The sequence below is a fragment of the Gymnogyps californianus genome, chromosome 15 (genome assembly GCF_018139145.2).
Source record: "Gymnogyps californianus isolate 813 chromosome 15, ASM1813914v2, whole genome shotgun sequence".
Classification (NCBI taxonomy): domain Eukaryota; kingdom Metazoa; phylum Chordata; class Aves; order Accipitriformes; family Cathartidae; genus Gymnogyps; species Gymnogyps californianus.
This window is the reverse complement of record NC_059485.1, coordinates 17,553,780-17,574,520: the sequence shown is the minus strand read 5'-3', so window position 1 is coordinate 17,574,520 and position 20,741 is coordinate 17,553,780. Positions and strand designations below refer to the sequence as shown.

Here is a 20,741-nt window from a genome sequence, read left to right as displayed (position 1 = left end):
CTGTTCATATGATTACACTGTCACTATTATTTGCATTGGCATGGACCGACAACACTCCTCTAAACATAAAGTAAAACTCATCTCATGCCCTGGGAAGTTTACAACTCGCAAAGCGCCTTTGCAAATACTTCATATGCCATACCCATACAGTGGCGGCTTTGCTCATGCGAGACAACCCCTGAATCTGATTTAGATAAAGTGGAGGGAAATCCCCAAGGCCAGAGTACTACGCTCTGACAGTAAGCAGAGGTTGCTAAGGGCAAGAGGAGTCCCATGGAGATAAAAACAAACTGCCTGCTGTGGCTCCCTCTGCCAACTTGAGAGAAGGTCAGTCTCCCAAGGTTAAGGATGTTACACTGGATCTGACTTATCAGTCATCTAGAACAGCATCTTCTCTGGGAGCAAGCAGTACTCTATGTTTAAAACACAGTGCAGATTTGTTAGACGCTATAACACAGCAGGCACTTTCTGGAGAGCTTCGGCCAATTGAGATGTGAAATCCTGAGCTTCTCCATGTCACTAGAACTGACATTTCCTGTCACGTCCATCTCGGGAGCTTTGCTGCCTGGGTGCGACGGCGACGAGGGAGAAGCCAAGAAGATGCAGGCGACGGCGGGAAACAAACCTTCGCTGCGGGGTGGTATTCACGGGCAGGCAGCCCGCCGCAGACCTGGGGATGAGCTAACCCCTGCCCTCAGCACTCGTCACACCACACCGACGGGTTTCGGGACCCACAGTGCGAGACGGACGCCCTCAGAGGAACCCGCTGAGGGAACTCCCTCACAACCACCAAAATGGCGGCCCGGGCGGCGCACGCGCACCTGCGCCTGCGCCAGCGCCCCCGTCGCTATGGCAACGCGGCCAGAGGCTGCCCGCGCTCCCGGCCCGCCGTCCCGGCGCCGCTCCCCGCCGCCCGGCCCTCCCTTCCCCTCACTCACAGCACCCGCTCGGGCGCCTCCGAGGCTTTCCCCCCTCCGCCCCGCCTCAGCCCCGGCCTAGGGTCCTGGCAGCGGGGTAAAGCGAACCGGCGTGACTAATAAGATGAAGAAAAACCAGAGAGGGGCCAGCCAGCAACAACGCAGCTCTGAGAGCTCCGCGATCCTCGCTCCGCCCGCCCGTATCACTTCTGCGACTCTTTATTTCCCCCCGTACCTCAGCCACCGGCTCGGGTCCGCCCCGCCTGCTAGAACCGCCCGCCCTCCCGCGGAACCCGAATCCCATTGGCTGACCTTCGCTCCGCCTCCTCACAGAGGCACCTCTTATTGGCCGACGCCGCAGGGGGCGGAGCCTCCCTTTCCGCCGCGGAGGCTCTTGAGCTTTGTAGTCTGGAGGCTCGGCTAAGGCGGAGGGTTCCCAGCATTCCTTGCGCGGGCGGGGCGACTTCCGGTAAGCGGAGCTCACCGGGCGTGCAGGTGAGTGGGTGGCGGGCCCTGCGGCGGGCCGGGTGGTGGTTCTTCTCCGGTGGCTGTGGGGAGGGGCCGGCTTGGGCGCAGCCGCTTATGGGGCCGTTCCCAGGTGGTCGCCGGTCTCGACGGGCCGGAGCGGTTCTAGTCCGCTAGCTGAGGTCTACCGACCCTGCGGCGGGGTAGGCCGGGGCACCCCAGCGGCGCGGACCCCGCGCCGCTGGGGTGCCCCGGCCTACCCCGCCGCGGGGCCGAGACCGAGTTCTTAGGAAGGCCTCGGGGGACCCATGGCCCGGTGAGGTGCAGGGATAACGTGCCTGGAAACCGTTTTGCTGTAAGACTTGTGGTAACAGCCATGTAGTTACCTGTTGGACAGCTACAACCGGGCTTGCTCCTCTTCAGGCGCATCGTTGTGCGACTGGAGCCTGCCCGGCACCGAGCCCCGGGGGCTGTGGTGTCCAGCTGCCTTGGAGTGCTGTGCCTTGTCTGGCATAGCCCCTGTCCTGGGAGATGTGCTCCTTGATGTGGCTGTTGAAGTGTTTTTGTGCCTCTTATCTTGTCGTTTTGGGAGCGTATTATGTGCTTTAACATGCCTGAGAGTGCCAGGCTCGTGGTACAGATGAAGAGCTTGGTGTCTTTTCAACAGGCACGTGTGGGATTGAACCTAGGAGTTGTGGGTCCTCAGCTGGAGCTTGTGCTGCAGGAATAGTTTCTCTCACATGCCACTGTCCTGTGAAACCTGATGTGGTTCCTACAGCTGTAATGTGTGTGCCCATCTCTGGTCAGTCAGCAGACAACAGTAGTGCAGAGATGAGATGTTCTGGCTCTGGGACCACTTGTTGTTGTGATTGAGCTGGTAACGACTATTTGTGCCTCTACAAGGATGTAACAAGGCTTCTTATTTCCTCCAATAGGTTGTTGCTGAATTTAGTGGAGATAGAACTAAGTCAGGAGCAGAAGTGAAGCATGTTATCAGCTTGATGGCTCAGTTGGAAACTCCAACAACCTCCACGCTTGTGCTGTCTGGGGTGTCTTGTGTCTTTTGGGACAGAAGGACCTGTGTGGATGTTACCTGTGCTTGTGGAAGGGGATGTGAGAGAATGAATTTAGCAGAGCCAGTGCACCTTAATGGTGCCTGATGAGTGGTGGTTAATGAGCAGTGTTGGATTTGTTCTGTGTTGGGAACTGGTTGCCTCAGTTGCTTCTCAAATTGCCTCCCATTTATTTTAGTATGGCTCTTCTGCCACTCTTTCATCTGCTGTCACTTGTTCCTTAGGCTTAGCCTCCAAAAAGGTATACTAAGGTCCTTTTTGCTGCAGTTTTTGTACTAAGTTTTTAATGGTATATTTCTTTTTTCCTACCTTCTGGTTTTCTCATCTGCTCAGCAAACTCTCTGAATCCACACAGTGTGGTGTTTGCTACCTGCTCTGAGTCTCACCACTGTAGATAGAGTTCTGATTCTGAGGAATAGCTAGGTGTTGATGTAGTAAATACAATAATAATAATAGCCTCACGGGGGCTGAGGAAGGTCTCTAACAAATGTTAACTTAATTGCTCTGCCTCAAAGCAAGAGAATAGCCTGTAAATGTTCAGGACGTCTTTGTCTAGCTTATTCTTAGCAACAGAATCTCTGCTGGTAATCCATCGCAGTACTCTTGTTTTTACTTTTAGAAGGATTTTTGTGGTCTTTAACCAAAATCTTCCATGCTACAGCTTAAGCCTGTTATGTCCTGTCATATTCGCCATGACCACAAGGACAGATAATTTCTGTCCTCTCTGCAGCAACTGTTTATGTATTTGAAGGCTGTTATCACCTGTCCCCTCCAGGCATCTCCTCTTTAGACCAGACAACCCTGATTTCATTTCACCCAGTCTTTTCATTTCAGTCCTTAGGGCTCTGATCACTTTTATTGTTCTCCTCAGGATTCTGTTCAGCTGCCCTCTGTATTTTCTCAGGTGCTTGCACAGCTGACATCATGCTCCAGTTCAGGCTGGGGTGAAATCTCAGAGTAAAAAAAAAAAAAAGGCAAAGAAGCAAAGATGTAGGCAGTTAGAGCACAGTGCAGGTGGTAGGAATGAGGCTGAGAGTCTTAAATATTCTGGATTCAAGCATAACCTTTCTGTCATGTCAATATTGCCCTGTTGACTGTGGATCAACTTGCCAAAGTGGTGTTGGTAACTAGTACCTGATGTGGGGCTGATTCTGACAAAGACCAAGCATCTGTATTTTTTTATAGTTAATGTATCCAATTAACAAGGAGGTCAGAGAGAACAGTGAGCTTCACTTTCATCTGAATGTGCTTCTACATGCTGTCCTGGGTTTTTACCTCCTTTAACTAACTGTGAACGTGCCTTTTTGCCTTCCAGGGGCAGCTTTAATCTGTTGTAGTGAGAAACACTCCTACTTTCCCCCCTTATGATCCACTTAAGTCCACTTATATCTCCTTGTATTTTGATTGTGAGGTGTTCAGGTCTTTCATGTGTGTTCTGCCCTGCATATTCTTGCCTGAGGCCTCTGGGTTGCCAGTGTAATACAAATTGCTGCTGTTAGGTAAAATAGGTGCTTTTGCAGATATCTTAAAAAAGGAATCATTTATTACCAGCACACGCTGATTAGATAGAATGGATGGTGCTTTTGTGTCTTAACAAACTGAAGAAGCAGGAGTGGGAAAAAAGCAAGGTGTGGGAGAAAGGATCCAGATGGGGAGCGAAGAGGTAGAAATTAAAGGTGTTTTGCTTATGTTATAAGAAAAGGGGCTGGTGCTTGCAAGATAGACTCCCAATTCTTTAGAAAATATAAGTACGGTTTTGAAATGTCACAGCTGAGGCAATCAAAAGAGCAACTGCTGCTGAAAAGTGTGTTCCTGCTCTCTTTTATACTTCACCGATGCCAAATTTGGCATTTGCACAACCCCAGAATGAATCAGTCTGAGGAATTAAACTGGTGAGAAATTATCAGGAAAAAGAAAGAATACTTTATGTTGGCTTAGCTGCCCAACATAATATGTAGTGGGACCAGGCAAACCCCAGAAGTGCTGCATGGTGGGTGATGAGACTACAGGGAGGGAAAAGCGCTTCCCATTGGATTGACTTGGATGTAGCCTGAAACTGCAGCCGAAGACCTTGGATGATAGATGCAGCTGTGTCGAACGGCTTTTTATGAAGTGCCAAACAAGAACACTCTCCTGTGAGTGGTTAAAATGATTAATATGCAATTGCTCCCTAAGGCTAGGGATGGGAAATAAACCTTTCAGACAGTCATGAAACTGTACTAGCTTTGTAATTAAGTTACTGTCTGCAGGACGGCGGACATGCTCAGATAATGAATGGGCAGGTGCACTGCTGCTCGAAGTGTTTCAGCAATTTCCAAGATTCACACAGATGGGACTGGGCTGCTTCTGAAGTGCTGAAACAATAAATAGTAGAAACAATCTGCTTACAACCTGATGACATAATGACGTGTGCACCCTATTCAGGTGATACTCACTACTTTTGAGAGCGGTGGACAGTTGTCACTATTAATGACCATGTCTTAATTTAAGCAGGGCCATCCTGTAATATAAGACAGATGGAGAAAGACCAGGAACATCTGACACATGAATTCTTAATTCTCTCTCTGAATTATAAAACATGCAGACCAAGAATTACATCCTTTTGTATAACACTAAGCGTGCCATCAGCACTTAAATAGGCGTTTAGTCTTCTCTTGACAAGGGTATCCAAAGCTGCCTTAGGCATATTTTGATTAGAAGGGGAGGAAATAAAGCCAGTGCTTCTGAAGTCTTAAAATGAGATTTGAAAGATGGTTTTTTAGCATTATTGGCTTTTATTTTTCCAGTGTATTCAAATCCCAGAGTCCACTGCAGCAAGAAAGAACTGCCAGCAAAGACTCCTCAGCAAGTCTTATTGCTTCGGGCTAAGGAGGCAATCAAAGTAGAGGTAGGAATTTGAAATGCCACTATACCTCTGAGATGACCTCACCTTCCAAGCCCATGGCACCTTGGAGCTGTAGCGCCAACGGGTGATGCCGTGTTCTATAGAAAATGGAAATCAGCAGCTAAAAGTTCTGCTTTGCTTTAGTTACTCAGGGCGGGATGTCGGAGCTGAGTGATGAAGCCAGTGAGTCGGAGCTGCTGAGCCGCAGTCTTTCCATGTGGCATGGGGTCGGTCAGATGATCTGTCGGGAAGAGCTGGACGTTCCCCTGGACTTGCATACGGCCTCCTCCGTCGGCCAGTATGAAGTGGTGCAGGAGTGTATTCAGCGGTAAGGAGGGCTGGGGAGGGCACAGGTCTGTGGTTACTTGCTGCCAGTTGTGGTTTTTCACTGGCTGCCGTACAGGTCGGTCTAACGTTGCGACGGCGGCACATCGCTGGAACTCCCAAAGGGTTCTTAGGCACCAAGTTTCAAGGGCAAGTCTGCTGATAAAAATTATCTCCTTAGTGATTGGTGGAAGTTGTGCTAGAGCTGGTAGGAATTCCCATGCAGGCTTCAGTGCTAGAATGTTTTTCAGCCTTCTTTCAATACAGTGATGGTAGCAAGAGGCTGCAGGAGCCTACTGTGATCTACAGCTCCAGGACAGTAGTTCAGCTGAATTCTTTTCTCTGTTATTTAGTGGAGATCTGGATTTAAATAAGAGGAATTGTGGTGGCTGGACTCCACTGATGTATGCCTCCTACATTGGCCATGACACCATTGTGCACCTGCTGCTGGAAGCGGGAGTGAATGTGAACATCCCAACGCCAGAAGGGCAGACGCCGCTCATGCTGGCCTCCAGCTGTGGAAATGAAAGTGTTGCTTACTTTCTTCTACAGGTGTGTATCCCATAATAAATAGGTAAAGCCACAATACATGGTTTAAATGCACAGGGTAGGATTCTCCACCAGTTGCAAGCAAAGTGTGCAATTTGTGTTCTGTTGCGAGTTCAGCTTCCTGACAGGGATTTAAAAACTCTCTTGGTATCACAGCGCAGAGGGGCAGTGGCTAAGAGACCCAGCAGAGGGGGTGCAGTAAAGAACATTCTCTGTTCTCTTGAAGCAAGGCGCAGAGCTGGAGATGAAGGATATTCACGGTTGGACTGCCTTATTTCACTGCACCAGCGCTGGACATCAGCAGATGGTCAAGTTCTTACTGGACAATGGGGCAAATGCCAACTGCAAGTAAGGAGGAATCTGTCATTTATTTTCTTAAAAGATATCTCATTTCAGATACGAAAGCAGCAGTTGGCATAGGAACACACTTGAACACGGACAGGGAGAAGACACCTGCTTTTGTCTTTCCTCCTGTACCTTAGGAAGTATGGCACACTCTGTTAGCTAATACAAGGACAGGTGACCTGCAAACTGAACAGTGAAGTCTGCCCATGTTGTCATTGTTTATTTAACTAAGATCAAGAGAAATTAGATTTACTACTTGTTTAATTATGGGCTAAATTCTGAAAGCAAACAGGTGCAATGCCTTCTGAACTCAAGTGCACTTTACAAGTCTTTTTCTATTGAATTTTCTGTGTACTTGGAGTTCAGTTTGGTTTTTTTTGAAGTGTGCAGTGCATTCCCATGCCTTGGGAACTGCCTGTACATTTATGCATATCGAATTGCCTCAGGTCAACAAGAGGTTCTTGCTTTTTTAGCTCCTGCAAAACTGATTTTGCCACTGAAAGGCAGATCTGCAACTGGAAGAGTAATCTGTTGCTGTGCAGCCCATAGAGTAACACCTACTGAATCTCCACGGGGAGTTTTACTGAGATAGACCAGAGTGCAGTAGAACAGCCAATACATGGTACAGTTTGTGATCAGCTGAGGGTAAAGGCTGGAGATGCCCTATTAGGGTATGGCAAAGACTGCAGCATATTTCAGCTTTGATTATCCTAGTCCATGTGTGTGTGTTCTCTCTCTAGGGAGCCAGTGTATGGATATACACCTCTGATGGAAGCAGCTGCTTCTGGCCATGAGATAATTGTTCAGTACCTTCTCAATCATGTAAGTGTCTAGACAGTTCTCTGTAAAGCTGAAAATCTGTGGTTCCAGCCCTCAGAAGAACCACCACAAGATTGACACCAGACTTCTTACAGTGTTATGTTTGATCCTTGACGACAGTCACTTTTGAAGTCCCAGACTTCCAGGACTCTTCTCAAAGTATTTCCTCTCTGAAGGCTAGTACTCTGATTTTACACTGGCCTTACACAAATAGGAGTGAGGTCTAACTGTCCAGATTTAACTGAATAATGACTGAATTAGAAAACAGCTAAAGCGGTGATCTCCATATTGTGTTTACAGGCTTGCATGCTCGGGCTAGTGGGCATCTTCTGCCTCCAAAGGCTTATGGCCATGCATGTGTCTCAATGGTAAACAATTTGGTTTTAGTATCCCATTTAACTGGTCCAGCTTACTTCCAGGAGGAGGCAGCAATGCAAAACATTTTTCAGATAAAACAAACTAGTTCCCCGTGGCAGTGCACAAGAGCCATATACCTGGGCTACTTGGCATTCAGGGATTGGGGAGACTGTGCATAACTAGAAAGGCAACAAGGTATTAGTGGAGCTTGAACTGTCTGTCAAAGGTGAGCCTGTATTTCTGATGGAGGAACTAAGACAATTCTTTGGCTTCTTTGAATTTTTGTATATAGTGCCCTCTGCTACGTACATTTTAAACATGTATTTTTTTCTATAGGGAGTGAAGGCAGATGTCAGAGATAACACTGGAGCCACAGCACGGACACTGGCCATGAAGTATGGACATACGAAGATTGTGGGGCTGATAGATTTGCATGCAGCCCCAGTGCCCAAGGTCTTCTGCAGGGGTCCAGGTAACAGCGATGTTTTAGCTTGTTCATTTTAAGATAGAACCTGAAGAGATGTTTTTGATATTTTGAAAGTATGTTACTGTGTGTATGGGGTAGTACTAGCTGGTCTGTCCTGGAAATTCCAGCATATCTGAGGATGGAAGAGGCATGGTTCCAAGAATTTTCTTGTCTGCTGGCCCTTTTCTGACCTAGTTAAACTGTTTCACCCTCCCTCTTTTAACATTTCCTTTTTTCTTTCCACTGCATTTATAGGACCAGTAGCAAATAAAGTAGGTAAATGAATTACTATGCTGCTAACGATCTGTGTTTGAACTACAGGGAAATATGAAGAGCTGAGTTCCTCAGATGAATCATGTTCTGCTCCCCAGAGACAGAGACCTGTTCGTAGGACCAAGGGTCCCAGCATCCATGATGGGCCCCAGGCTTTGGCTAAGATAACAGCAGTTGGAATTGGGGGAAAGAAGCAGTCTCGCTATGGTGAGGATAGTTAGAAGCCTAATTGAGAGTCCTTTGAGGTCTTAAATGCATTTCAGCTATTTCTGTGCCAACAATCTTTCTCTTCATTTGGGATTCATGTGTGGTTTGTACAGAAACAAAGATAGCGAACACCATCGTACAAGGCTATCCGATGTCTGGTTTGAAAAGAAAACCCCTTGAACTCTTTTGTCAGGGCTGGATATTGATGAGTGGAACACTTCTATGGAACAAACACTGCTCTTACCTCAATTACTGTTCCCCTGACCCTTGAGAACAGTCCAGCTTCCCTTTTTGAGGTAGGCTCAAAAGTTCGAGAACCCTTCTCAAGCTGATGAGAGAGGAAGTGGTCACACAGACCAAGAAATCATTGATCATGGAAGTGAACTTGCTCCTAGACCTGTCAGTTTGGTCTTCCCCGATGCTTGAAATACTACTAAAAATGAGATTACAAAACCTTTGCAATAGTCCAAGAGAAAGATGATCCCAGTTCAGACATCAACCCCTGGATGCAGTGGTATGAGTTTTGTTTTCTTGTGTGTCATAGCCATAGGTATTTCTCAGGCTGATTCCCTAGTTGTCTAGAATAGCCAAGAACATGGACTTAAAAGCATGTTCAAAGTTCGGTTCGTTCTCTTAATACAGATACGTATTATCCCACGGGCAGTGGCTGTATCAATGATACTGTCAGCTTCTTAAAACACTAGTAGCATCCCACTATCATTTAACACAGATGGAGAGGGGTTGGTTTTACAGGGTGTGCTTGGCTGGGGATGGGACATAGCTGGCACCTTGCTCTGTTAAGCAGATGTTTTTCCCCTTTGACAATTTGGGTACGAAGAGGAGAGGAAATGCTGAAAGCTGCTATTTAAGGTGCATCTCTGCTGTGATGCTGTTTCCTCTGACTTTTTTTAATGCAACCATCTAAATCAAGTACAGCTGATGTGTGTTTTTGTGAGGGAGGCTGCAGGCATATGCATGTCTCAGTTTTTTTCTGTGCTTTTTAGAATGAAACCTGCTAGTTGAGAAGGCAGTCTTTTCTTTTGATTATTTTCAAATCCCTGAGTGGTTGCTTTTGCTGCTGGAGCCTCCCTGGTAACTTGCATCCTAATCTTTGTTTGTTCTCCCTTCCTCTGGCCCACAGAGCAGGTCCCTCCTCAGGGCTACCTTACCTTCAATGATGATGGCAGCTGCGAAGCAGACGATATCCGGAACCGGGATGTTACCTCTCCAATTAATGAGCAGGATGTGGAGAGCAGCAGCAGCAGGGGTAAGTCACTGTCTTGGAAAATAGTCTGGCTTGCAGTGCACACCTGGATGTGAGACCAAACCCTTGGCTTGCGTGTTCCTTTCCCAGTAAGATGTTGAGGATTTGAGTATCTCTTATGAGGAAAGGCTGAGCGAGCTGGGATGGTTTAGCCTACAGAAGAGAAAGCTCAGTGGGGATCTCATCAATTTGTACAAATAAAGTGAAGGGAGGGTGTAAAGAAGATGGAGCAAGGCTGTTGTTGTGGTTTAACCCCACGGGTTAACCCCATGGGCACAAACTGAAAGACAGGAGGCTTCCTCTGAGCATAAGGAAATGCTGCCCTTTTTTTTTTATTTTTGTTACTGTGAGGGTAACTGCACACTGGAGCAGGGTGTCAGAGAGGTTGTGGAGTCTCCATCCTTGGAGATGCTCCTGGACAACCTGCTGTAGGTGACCCTGCTTGAGCAGAGGTTTGGACAAGATGACCTCCAGAGGTGCCTTCCAACCTCACCATTCTGTGAAGCAGCACAAAGGAAGGATCTAAGGGCAGTTCCTAAATCAATAAAGGGTAAGGTGGCTGTGCATTGGCTCTGGGCTCAAGGAAGGGCCTTTCCTGAACTTTACTAATGGGAGTGCAGGCTTGGTAGTAACCCACTTTTCTACCCCATAACCGAGAGCCTCACAGAAACACACACACTCAGCCTTCCTGTTCTCTGTGGTACTAAACAAACTTGGAGGAAGATTAGTGCCTGGGATCAGACATGGGATATTTCTGTCTCAGAATCGTCTTGTGTTATGAGTGCTGCATATGAAGCTTTGCTCTGGGTTTCTCCTTCCTTTACATCTCCAGCAGGTTTTGCTGGTAATTGTGTAGCAAAACCAGCACTGAGCGTAAGGAAGTTGAACCTCAAACTTTTTTTTTCCCTGTTCCTTTCCAGAGGATAACGTTTTCTTCACCAACAACTTAGCAACCATCAGGAGCAGCAGCAGCAGCAGTGAATGCCTGACCAAAGCCCTAGGAGTCAGCAGTGAAGGCTCCTTGGAAAGCAATGAGGTGGGGTTTTCAGTTTTCCTTTCTCTGCCTTCAGCTTGGCCAGTGCTGTCACCCTTCCACAGCCTGCTATGACTCTACCTCCACAGGAGGCTGTAGTACCAGGCTGTGTGAGGAAAGGTAGTATTACAGGGACGAGAAAACCAATTTCCATATTTGAAGATTATGGATTGGCTTGTTTGATCTCTGGCTAGTAGCTAACTCTTAGAGCACGTTCACTCCAGAGTAGGTTGTGGATGGCTAGTCAGTAATTTTTAAGTTCTCTCCAGCTTCTGAACTCTTTGCAGACTTCTAGCTAGGTGGTGGTCAAGAAAGGACATGACTTGCTAGAGCTGGGTCAGTCCTTGAGCTCGGCCAGATAGCAGGCAGTATAGTAAGATTTAGAGAAGCACAGCAGTGCTCTATTGGCCTTTCTGAAGTACAGAAAGGAGAAGAGGTTACTCCACGGTTCAAGTCACAGCTCGCATGGCTCAAGACATAGCCCTGGGGCTGATGTACAGAAGGGTGATAGAGCTGAACACGAGCAAAAGTCCTCTGTATCTTGAGGAGCTTCTCACAGGTAGAATCTCAGTGCATTGTATTGGTTCAGGGAGGATTCAGCATTGCCCTTTGCTCTGGCTTGCTCTGGCATGTCGCTTCCTAAGCTAGGATTGCAAGAGCCTGATACCATTCCATGGTACCAAGCTGCCATCTTGGGAGTAACTTGACTCAGCCCTTCCTAATAAGGGCTTTGTTAGTCCTTGTCGCCTGTGTTTGTGGGCCACTGCCTGGATTTAGAGCTTCGGACTTGAAGGAGTCTGCGCTTGTTAGCTGTAATGATTCTGACATCTTTGCATGATCGTACTTGACCTTTACATTTTGTGGGTTTTTTCCTTCTTTTTCAGGATTCTGACCATGGAAACAGTCCCCCTAGTCGGAAACAAGCCAAGAGCTTTAAGATCAAGAACCGCTACAGCAACAGTGATAGCCAGTGGACCCACTGCCCAGGGAAAGCTGGGGGCTCTAGTCAGCACCTAATCCTTCCTGAGCCTCCTGCCTATACAGGGCCCCAGGTAACTATGCACAGAAAGTTGTCTCTAAAGTAATGCAGACTGTCACTGTATCAAGCGTGGGAGGTTTTTCCAAGGTTGCCTAAGCTGCTTTCTTGGCATTCTCAGATAAAAAGGAAGTTGTCACCAAAACACCTTTGATTCCAAACCTCTGCCCAAACTTAAATGCTTGTGAAACAGCAATTTCTTGTACAAAGAACTGTTTGCTTAGGTGTGGCTGTTGCTTGGAGGGGTGTTCTAGACCCTTCAGGCCTGTGGGTGTGCTACCAAACATGGCTGTGGTGTGGGCTAGGGTCGATGTTGATGTGTCCTCTCTGTGTTTGTTACGAGAGGCAGTGGCTGCAGCAGACAGGCCAGTCCTGTTGTGTTGTGTGACTGTGGAGAAGGGCAGTTAACCAGGGGAAGTCATGGTTGCTGCTAGAACCCAGGAAGGCATAACAGCAACATGAGGAAGCAGATGTTTATGATTAAGAGGAATAGTAATGCTTTTGTTTGTGAGGGTATAAATAAACCTGTTTTGGATGGGCTGCAGGACCTGGCAACGTTCCTTGAGCAGATTGGGTGCCTGAAGTATCTGCAAGTGTTTGAGGAGCAAGATGTTGACCTCCGGATCTTCCTGACCCTCACAGAGAGTGATCTGAAGGAAATAGGCATCACGTGAGTGTCTGTAATGTAGTTCTCGTCTTTCCCCTTACAAACTGTGCACACAACCTGGTCAGGAAAGGTTAGCTAGTGAGTGCTTTTCTGTTCTGGCAGCCTCCCACACACTTTTAATATCCCCTAGCTGTTGGCTGTAACAGGCTCCTGGTTTTGGAGGTGCCTTGGAGGAACCAGGAGGCTGCAGAGGTCCTCATGGCATCCCATTGGGCCTAGGGACAGATGGTGCAGTGTTTGGTCCCTGACAGTTTGCCATTCTCCCACCAGTCTGTTTGGACCCAAGAGGAAGATGACTTCTGCCATTGCCCGATGGCACAGCAACGCTCGGCCGCCCAGCGATGCCCTGGAGCTGGCCTACGCGGATCGGCTGGAGGCTGAGATGCAGGAATTGGCCATTCAGCTGCACAAGGTAAGAAGTCTGTCACAAGCTGCTCAATGCCTTATCACACCGCAATAAGTGATCGGTAGCATGTTTTTATGTTGTGCCTCTAATGGCCTGGGGTAAAGGAAAAGACGTAACTTTCAGTGGACACACTTGGTGTCAAGTAAATCAGGTAACACCGTAAGTGCAGCTTATCCACTCCTCATCCTCTGTGCTCCATGCTTGTGAAGCCTCTATGTCTCTGTTTCCCATCCACCTGAGAACTAAAAGGGTGAGTGGGAAGAATTGAATACCCACTCTTTTTCAGTAGTGTCATTTTTATGGTGCAGTTGTGCAGCCATTAGTGAACAGACTTCTGTTGATTTGGGAAACTGGGCCTACTGAGTATCTTTGCAAATGGAGAGGAAGGGGGAATTGTAACTGTGGGGCTGGTCTTGGTGTGGAGAGAAACTATATTCAGTGTACAAGTTTTATCCAGCTTCCTTTCCCACTGGGTTAGGCGCACTTTTGCAGGAACCCTCTGGCTGCCTAAGCCATTAAAATAGCAGGGACTCCAGGGATGTCAGAGCAGGCACATATGAGAGAGATGTACAGTACTCCCAGCCTAACCCTCTGTTCTGCTCTGCTATAGAGGTGTGAAGAGGTGGAAGTGATGAAGGGCCAGGTGTGCCAGGAGCAGAAGCTGCGTGCAGTGGCTGAGAGCTGTTTGATGGAGCGGGATGAGACCTGGAACGCCATCCAGTGCCAGCTCAGAGAGGCTCAGGCCATCACCAAGGATGCTGGAGTCCTGCTGGATCAGATCAAGTAAGTCATTCCCAGGAAATGGCACTGAGGCTACTGGGAAACGGGATTTGGGCTGTACAGAGATCAGAGGTCATATTGGCAGTCTTACAGGTGATGCTTAGGGTAAGGCAGGAGAGCTCACCGGGCATCTGAACCCGTTTTGGATCCTGCCTGACTCTCTCTAGTGGAAAGCCACAGCCACGTGAGCAGATGTGAAGCCTTAATCAGATGCATGAGCTATAAATGGGCTGACTTTTCAGAGATGCTGGGTGTTCCTGTTTCAACTAGAAGGAACTAAAAGGCTAAGTGCTTTGTTTCTGCTTACATGAGACCCAGTGACCAGGGTATAACTTGGTGATCGGGTGAATGCAGGAAAGAGCTTCTAACTTCCAAACCGTATCAAAGGACTTGCAATGTCTTGCCCTGGCTAGTGAAGAATACTTTTCTTGCAACTCTGACACCTAGCAGAAAAACCTGCTCTGTTCATTCACACCACTGCCTTTGAGTTCTGTCTTTGCCCACCTTTTGTTGCCTTTGTGGTGCTTTTCTCCCTGCCCCAGTTCGTCTCCTGTCATGGGCCTTGTTCTGTCCACTGGTAAACAGACATGTCCTTGAAGGTGGCATTAATCCTACTGCTTATAGATCCGAGCCCAACAGGGAATGGGGTCTGCTCACTACCAAGCCAGGGAGAACTGGGACTGGCTTCCAGAAGGACAGCAGAGCAATATTCCTAGCTGCAAGGGGCAGAGCGCTTGCCTTTTCCCCCCGACTGAGGAGCTGAGGCTGCCTGGTAGAAGGGCCCTGCTGTGCTCTGAGGATACGCTGTTTGAATTGATGGTATGATGATGATAGCCAGGGAACTTTGTGTGCCTCTCTTGCTTTAACCTGATGCCTGTCCTGAGGTAGCTTCACTTTGCCCATTAGAAACCTTGGATCAGGCTTGATTCTCATATAAACCAGGCGCAGCCCCTGGCTTGGGCTTTCTCCTGCTCACCCCGCCCCCTCCTTCTCTTCTCCCCCCGCAGCTCCTCTGTGGACAGGGGCAGAGATTGCTGTGGAGATGGGGCACAGTGGAGAGCGCCCTGAGCTTTGTCTGGGGCACGTCTTCCTCTTCCTGGGAAGGAACAAGGAGCAGTTTGTAACCCAGGGCGTTAGATGCGGTCCCTCGGCACCCCAAGCAGGTACTTGCAGGATGTAGGAGTGCACAGACTGGCATGTTGTTCCAAGAAGTGTCCCTGTGCACTTCTGATGGGCTTTGTCTTGTTTGGCAGATCCTGTCAAGCAGAGCTGTCCTCCCGGCTAACCCAAGGGCAGGCAGTCGGCAGAGTGCTGGACACAAAGGCGCAGCTGGGAACCGGTGAGAGCAGGCGGCCTGGTGAGCGTCCAGGTGAGGAAGAGCTTATCAAACTACAGAAATGGCTGCAAGGGGTGGGTGAACAGCAGGATACCTCACAGCAAGCCACGTGCTTGTCTTTCATCGCTGAAAGGATGAAGTTAGAAGTGATTTGGAAACAGATGAGCAGCTAAACCCTTAAATTTAATGTAAAAATTCTTGCTCGGGAAAGCAAATGCTTTAAATAAAGCACTCAAGGCGTTTGGACTTTAACTGCAGCAGAGTTTCTCGGCAACATTTGATTCTTAGCAAGTGGGAATTTTTGGGGTCTGGCAGGTGTTTGTGGCTAAAAATGCAAAGCTGTAGCGCAGGCACCCCGCGGCAGCCCTGCAGCACGGGGCCTGTGGCTTCCCCTTCCTGTGCTGCAGCGTGTGGGCGCCTCGGCTCCGTTACCGCACTGTGCACTAGAGCAAGGTCTGAATCGGAAGCCATGGTTGGTTCCCTGACCCAGTCTGGGGGATTGTGCCGTTCGGTCCACGGGGCGAACTGCTGTACGTGGCTGGGCAGGCTTGGCCCGCCAGCTCCTTATCACGAGGAGTTAGCAAGTGATCCTGCTGCCCGTGACATGCTTCCAGAGATGTGCTCTTTGCTGCTTGTGTTTTAAAAGTGAGACAAGTAGAGATCCTGTTGATTTCTGTCCGCTACACTTAATCTCTTTGAATTCTGTTAATCTATGACCCAGCTAGTATAAAAAAAAATATATTCTTAAGTGGTAGAATTGCCAGAAAAACCTGTCAGTTTGTCACAGGCAGTTCCAGCACTCTTCCCATGTAACTAGAGCTGCTTTGGGTGTGGATGCTTCACAGCAGCACCAAACCCTTGTCTCCCCTCTGTCACAGAGAGTGTGCAGATTGACTAAAAGTGCGGTTCCTCTCTCTTGCAGTGCTGGAAGGATGGCCGCCTTCCTTGAAGTCTCTGAGCTTGCCTGAGCTGTCGGCTGTCCTAGAGGAGTGTGTGGGAGAAATGGGTAAGGTGGGGGAGGACTCTGGGCACTTGGAGTGACTTGTGCTGGAGGGGAGGTGTGGCTGGGCAGGTTTTTGATTTGGCAGTGGTAGTTTGGAGGGACCTAACAATCCCCTCTCATTCAGGGAAGTCTCTAGGCTCTGAAGTTGGTGCTGGCATTTTCTTGCACTTATTCTCACTGCGGATCTTGGGCTCTGCCTCATCCTCTGCTGACAGGTCCAGGCTGAGAGAAGGGGGTATGTGGCCCCCTGTCTCTCTCCTGCTCAGTGGTCAGAGCTGCTGGTTCCCAAAGCCTGTGTCCCGTTCTCCTGATGACAGGAACTTGTCCCAGCAACAGGCAGTCAGAGTAGAGACATTCCTGTTCTCGGGGCACTGGAAGCGGCAGGGGAGAAGGCAGCGAGACGGCAGGATAACAGTGTCTGAATGCAGACTGCAGCCTGTTCTTTACTGCTTGCTAACACTGATTTTTTTTTTTTTTTTTCCTTTTGGTTTGTCCTCAGGAAAAGCTCTGCAGACTGTGACTCAAAACCTCCAAAGGCTCCAAGCCCCGGGGCAGAGTGGGCAGAGCTGGCTAGAGCCATAACAAAGCAGGAGGGTGAGTGGGAACTAACGACAGCCGCAGAGGGCTGTGGCATTGAGGGCGGCATTGTTCCTCACAGCAACTAACAGCAATCTGCTGCGTGTGCCCAGTGCTCATAGCCTGCACACTGAGGCTGTACTCTAACCAGTCCTTATGTGCCCTCTGTGTTGGTTTTCCCTTTGGAAAATCCTTAGTCCCCTTGTGTCTCTGTCCCACTGAAAGGGTGACTGTCCTCTTTTTCCTGGTGGCTGCAGGAATACTGACGTCGGGTGACTGTTCCACCCGGAAGCTGAGTGTGCCTGGGAGAATGAGCGTGAGGGCCGTGCTGGCAGCACCGCAGCTCTGCTGAGAGTGCCACAGCAGCTGGCGGATGCGTGGAAGAAGGTCTCAGCCATCAGAGAACGTTGCCTGGGAGAATGAGGGACAGCAGAAGACAACAACCCAGAAGCTCTTTGGGCCTGGCTGTTGTCTGGGTTCCCAGGATCATTGTTGTTTGTACCAAAAGGTTAGGTTAAGAGGAGAAGCACCGAGCCCAGAAGTTTTATCTGCCTTAAGCTTCCTGCAGCCCTTGTCATTCAGGGCTGTGTGGTGTTAGAACGTTGACAGTTACCCACAGCAATCAATTAATTATCCTTTTCTGCATCCCATCCTCCCCAAGGCCTCTGACACTTGCCCTGGCTCCTTCTATGCTGTGTGGATTGGCACAGAAAATGTATCTGAGGCAATAAGGAAGGCAGGTTTGTTGTGGATGGGTAAAGCGAGTAGAGTTTGTAACGTTTGGCTCACTGAGCTGCAGTGAAGCTCGTGCACCCCTAGTCTCTAGCTAGAATGTCTGCTCTACTGCCATCCCAGATCTGTGCCTCCAAACCTCTCCCTCCAGCCAGCCCACCTTGGTTCAGTTCAGATTCTCGCCCTCCTCAGGGGTTGTTTGTGATCATGTTATTCACTCCCAAAGAACTCGTTTTTGTGGTAAATGCTTTATGACAGAGACTCTGTCGGTCTGGTTTGTCAGTGCCAAGATCCCAACACTGACAGCGGTTGCAAGGCAGATGTTCCCCTGGAAGGACATAAGAGAGAACGAAGAGCTTGAGACTGTTCAGTCTCCTGTGCCTCTGGCAAGCAGCAGAGTGCCAAGGCAGGCAGAACAAGAACTGAGGGATAGATCTGTCCCACATGGGAGACGGGCAAAAGAAATCACATCCCAGATGTAGCTGTGGTGCAAAGCTTTGGTCCTCAACCGCTGCCTGCCTTTGGTTTCCGGGCTTTAGTGTTTGGAAATAGTTCTCCCAAGGCATTCTTGTCCGCGGTGTGGGTGTCTTCAAAGGGCAGACAAATGGTGCAGGAAGAGGCTGCCTCCCCAGAGAGACTGCTCAGTCTCTTGGAGCTGGGCGAGCAGCCACAAGGGCTCTGGTGTGACAGTTACGTTGATGTAAAATGGTTTCCAGTGATTCTCTGTTCCTGTGTATTGCTGAGTCCTGTGGGGGGGAAAAACCCAAACAACAAAACCTGAAGTCTGTGAGTGATGGCCTTGATGAGTCTGGAAAAGTCTCTTTGGGAAGAGGAAGAAACCGTGCGTTCCTTCTGATTGTTTTAGACCTTGATCACAGATGCCAAAACACAGAAATCCATTCTGGCTCCATCCTTTGAACTAGTCACCCCTTCTGATCAGCTGCCCAAGACCATTTAGGCAGGCTTGAAGGCTAGTCTGCATTTGGTAAAGGTGAGATGTAGTTTGACTGTCCCACCGAACTGGTGTATCTGTGCTTCCTGGGGACAGCCTCGGGGCACCGCGGCAGGTATGGCCCACTGATGTGAACCTGTCCTGCTGGCAGCTTGTACGTGCTTGGCGACGTGCTCAGCTGTGGGGTGCTGCTTTCTACTCACGTTTGACTCTGAAACTTAACGTGGCACGCTATTTTCTTCCTCTTTAGCAAATGACTTGGGTGTATATGCACGTGGGCATCTGGTGGTAGCTGCGCAGCAGGCAGTGGGACAAGGCTGCAGGAGATTTCACTCTGAAGAATTAGTTTTGATGAGATGGAGCCAATTCTCCTAAGGCAGCATCCCTGAAAGCTTCTCAGAGTGTTGAGGCTGTGCTGGGAAGAGTATTTTGGGCTTTGTCTTTCATTCCCTGTTGCTGGAGGAATGGTGGGGAGTGCCAAGGCAGTTTGCACTGCCCTCTCCCTAGCCTTGGCCGTGTCTCTGGCTGCACTAGTACAGGGTTGTCAGTGCTGTGTCCCTTGGAAGCCCAGACTTGAATTTAAGGCAAGATATCTGTGGGGAAAGGGGAAAAGTTTTCATAGAAGCAAAAAAAACCCAAAACCAAACCCCAAAAACCCAAGTGAAAGGGCCTGGGAGCATCTGGAGAGCAAGGAAAGCCCTGGCTCAGCAATGCCTTCAGAGCTGGGTAGGCTGTGCAGGAAAAGTAGGTGGCTGGAAGGAGAGGCTACACAGACTTGGGGCTGGCTTTGCTAGGTCATAGGGTGGAAGAAAGGATTTTTTGGGGGGTAAGTTGGTACATCCAATAGATTGGAATGCTTGGGGGCCTGGGAAAAAGGGGTAGGTGAGAGATGCAGCAGTGTATGTATGAAGGAAAAGGAGAGCCCCACAGAAAAGGTGCTGCAGGAGCCCAGATGTAAAGGCTTAAAGGGGTGCTTGAGTAGCCCAAGGGGGGCTATCAGGGAGAGGGTTTCATAGAATAGTGTTTCCCTGAGGAGGCAATCCCTTAAATGGAGGACTTTAAACAGCGTTCATTGCTGAAAGGGTGGCTGTGCAGGCAGCAGGGACTCTGGTGCTACCCTAAGGCAAGCTGTCCAAATAAAACAGTGTTTGCTGACTTGGATAAAATAATAAAAACTGAAAACCTGTTTCTGGTGTGTGGGTTTCTCTGGAGAGAGCAGGGGTTGTAGAGTCATGAATAACCTCAGTGATTTATTTCAGGACAATCGGGAATACAGAGAGTGCTTTCCAGCTTCCTCTCCCAGGTGGTCGCATGCTGAGGGATCTGGGGCTGCCTTATCCACAGCTTCCCAGCCCTGCCTGGCTCCTGTCGGAGGGGACACCCTTGCAGCACTAGCTCAGTAGGTGACGTAGGAATTCCTGTGGTCAGGCAGAGCCAGAGCTGCAGAGGAAGAGCGTGCACAGGTAGCAAAGTGTGTGCTCCTCTGCGGGCTCAGCTCTTTCCTTCCTGGCTGGGGATTGCCACTCTTGCCCCTAAAAGGTCCCAGTTGCATGGCAAAAGTTGTCTCTGCACTAATTCAGAAATTAGTTCAGGCCTTGTTGAGTTGTGTGCTGGTATTTTCCTCTCAGGATGAAGTACTGACCTTGTGCCCAGCTCTGGTCTGAGACTGTTGTGAGCTGTTGGTGTGACTGTGCTCTTTGAAACCTTCAGCCAGCCTCTGATCTGTCGCTAGAGGCAGGCAGTCGAGAGCACACAATTCAGCAGCTATCAGAAGAAGTTTTAAATAGGGCAACATAAAAATCTTTCTGGTCAAAACTAAAGCTCTTGGTGTATGTCAACACAAATTAAGCTGACTTGGGGTTTGGACTGGTGGGAGTGGAACAGTCACTCTCGGATCCCTGCCCTCTCTCAGTCCTGTTGTGTCCTACAACAGCCCAACAGCGGGCCAGCGTGCAGCCAGGGCTTTCTGTCTCCATACGCAGTCCTGAAACTGCCAGGAGAGAACTGGAGATAGCTCCTCTCTCGAGGTCCTTGGTGTTGAGAACTGTTACTTGTCTCTTCTCAGCTCCCTCTTGCACACAGCAGCACTTCAGAGAGTACCTGGAAGCACCAGGGCCAGTGCTCATCAGGGAGGCTAGCTTAGATCTCAAGAAGAGGGCCAGCTTTCTCCTCCCAAGCAGTGTGGCCTCTTACAGCTTTGGCATCAGCTCCTGTAGCAGTGCCCCAAGCGTGCACACCCGTGCTAGGCTGCTGGAGCCCGCCGCACCCAGCAAAAGA

General features: G+C 49.2%; 1 protein-coding gene across 3 annotated transcripts; it reads left to right on the top strand.

Annotated features, from left to right (window-relative positions):
• The first annotated feature begins 1,352 nt into the window (after nt 1–1,352).
• ANKS3 (ankyrin repeat and sterile alpha motif domain containing 3) lies at nt 1,353–19,645 on the top strand. Of its 3 annotated transcripts, none has more exons than XM_050906098.1 (18): nt 1,353–1,412; nt 5,242–5,342; nt 5,484–5,667; nt 6,017–6,215; nt 6,439–6,560; nt 7,298–7,379; nt 8,070–8,205; nt 8,521–8,679; nt 9,821–9,946; nt 10,864–10,979; nt 11,861–12,028; nt 12,558–12,682; nt 12,950–13,091; nt 13,696–13,868; nt 15,119–15,234; nt 16,124–16,207; nt 16,704–16,798; nt 17,038–19,645. In XM_050906098.1, the coding sequence occupies exons 3-17, from the start codon at nt 5,498–5,500 to the stop codon at nt 16,784–16,786; spliced, it is 2,001 nt and encodes a 666-aa protein (XP_050762055.1). In that variant the 5' UTR covers nt 1,353–1,412; nt 5,242–5,342; nt 5,484–5,497; the 3' UTR covers nt 16,787–16,798; nt 17,038–19,645. The 3 variants fall into 3 exon arrangements, 2 of the variants coding, with proteins under 2 accessions (XP_050762055.1, XP_050762057.1); XM_050906100.1 differs by lacking the exon at nt 1,353–1,412 and adding an exon at nt 4,530–4,590; XR_007767349.1 differs by lacking the exons at nt 16,124–16,207; nt 16,704–16,798; nt 17,038–19,645 and adding an exon at nt 14,873–15,028 and having other exon boundaries at nt 15,119–15,154.
• The last annotated feature ends 1,096 nt before the right edge of the window (nt 19,646–20,741 follow it).

Excerpts from the sequence above, each read along its gene's own strand:
- ANKS3 (XM_050906098.1), top strand. The coding sequence starts at position 5,498 with ATGTCGGAGCTGAGTGATGAAGCCAGTGAGTCGGAGCTGCTGAGCCGC. Across the intron at positions 8,206-8,520 it reads GGTCTTCTGCAGGGGTCCAG|GGAAATATGAAGAGCTGAGT; the intron begins GTAACAGCGATG and ends TTTGAACTACAG. Across the intron at positions 13,869-15,118 it reads GTCCTGCTGGATCAGATCAA|ATCCTGTCAAGCAGAGCTGT; the intron begins GTAAGTCATTCC and ends CTTGTTTGGCAG.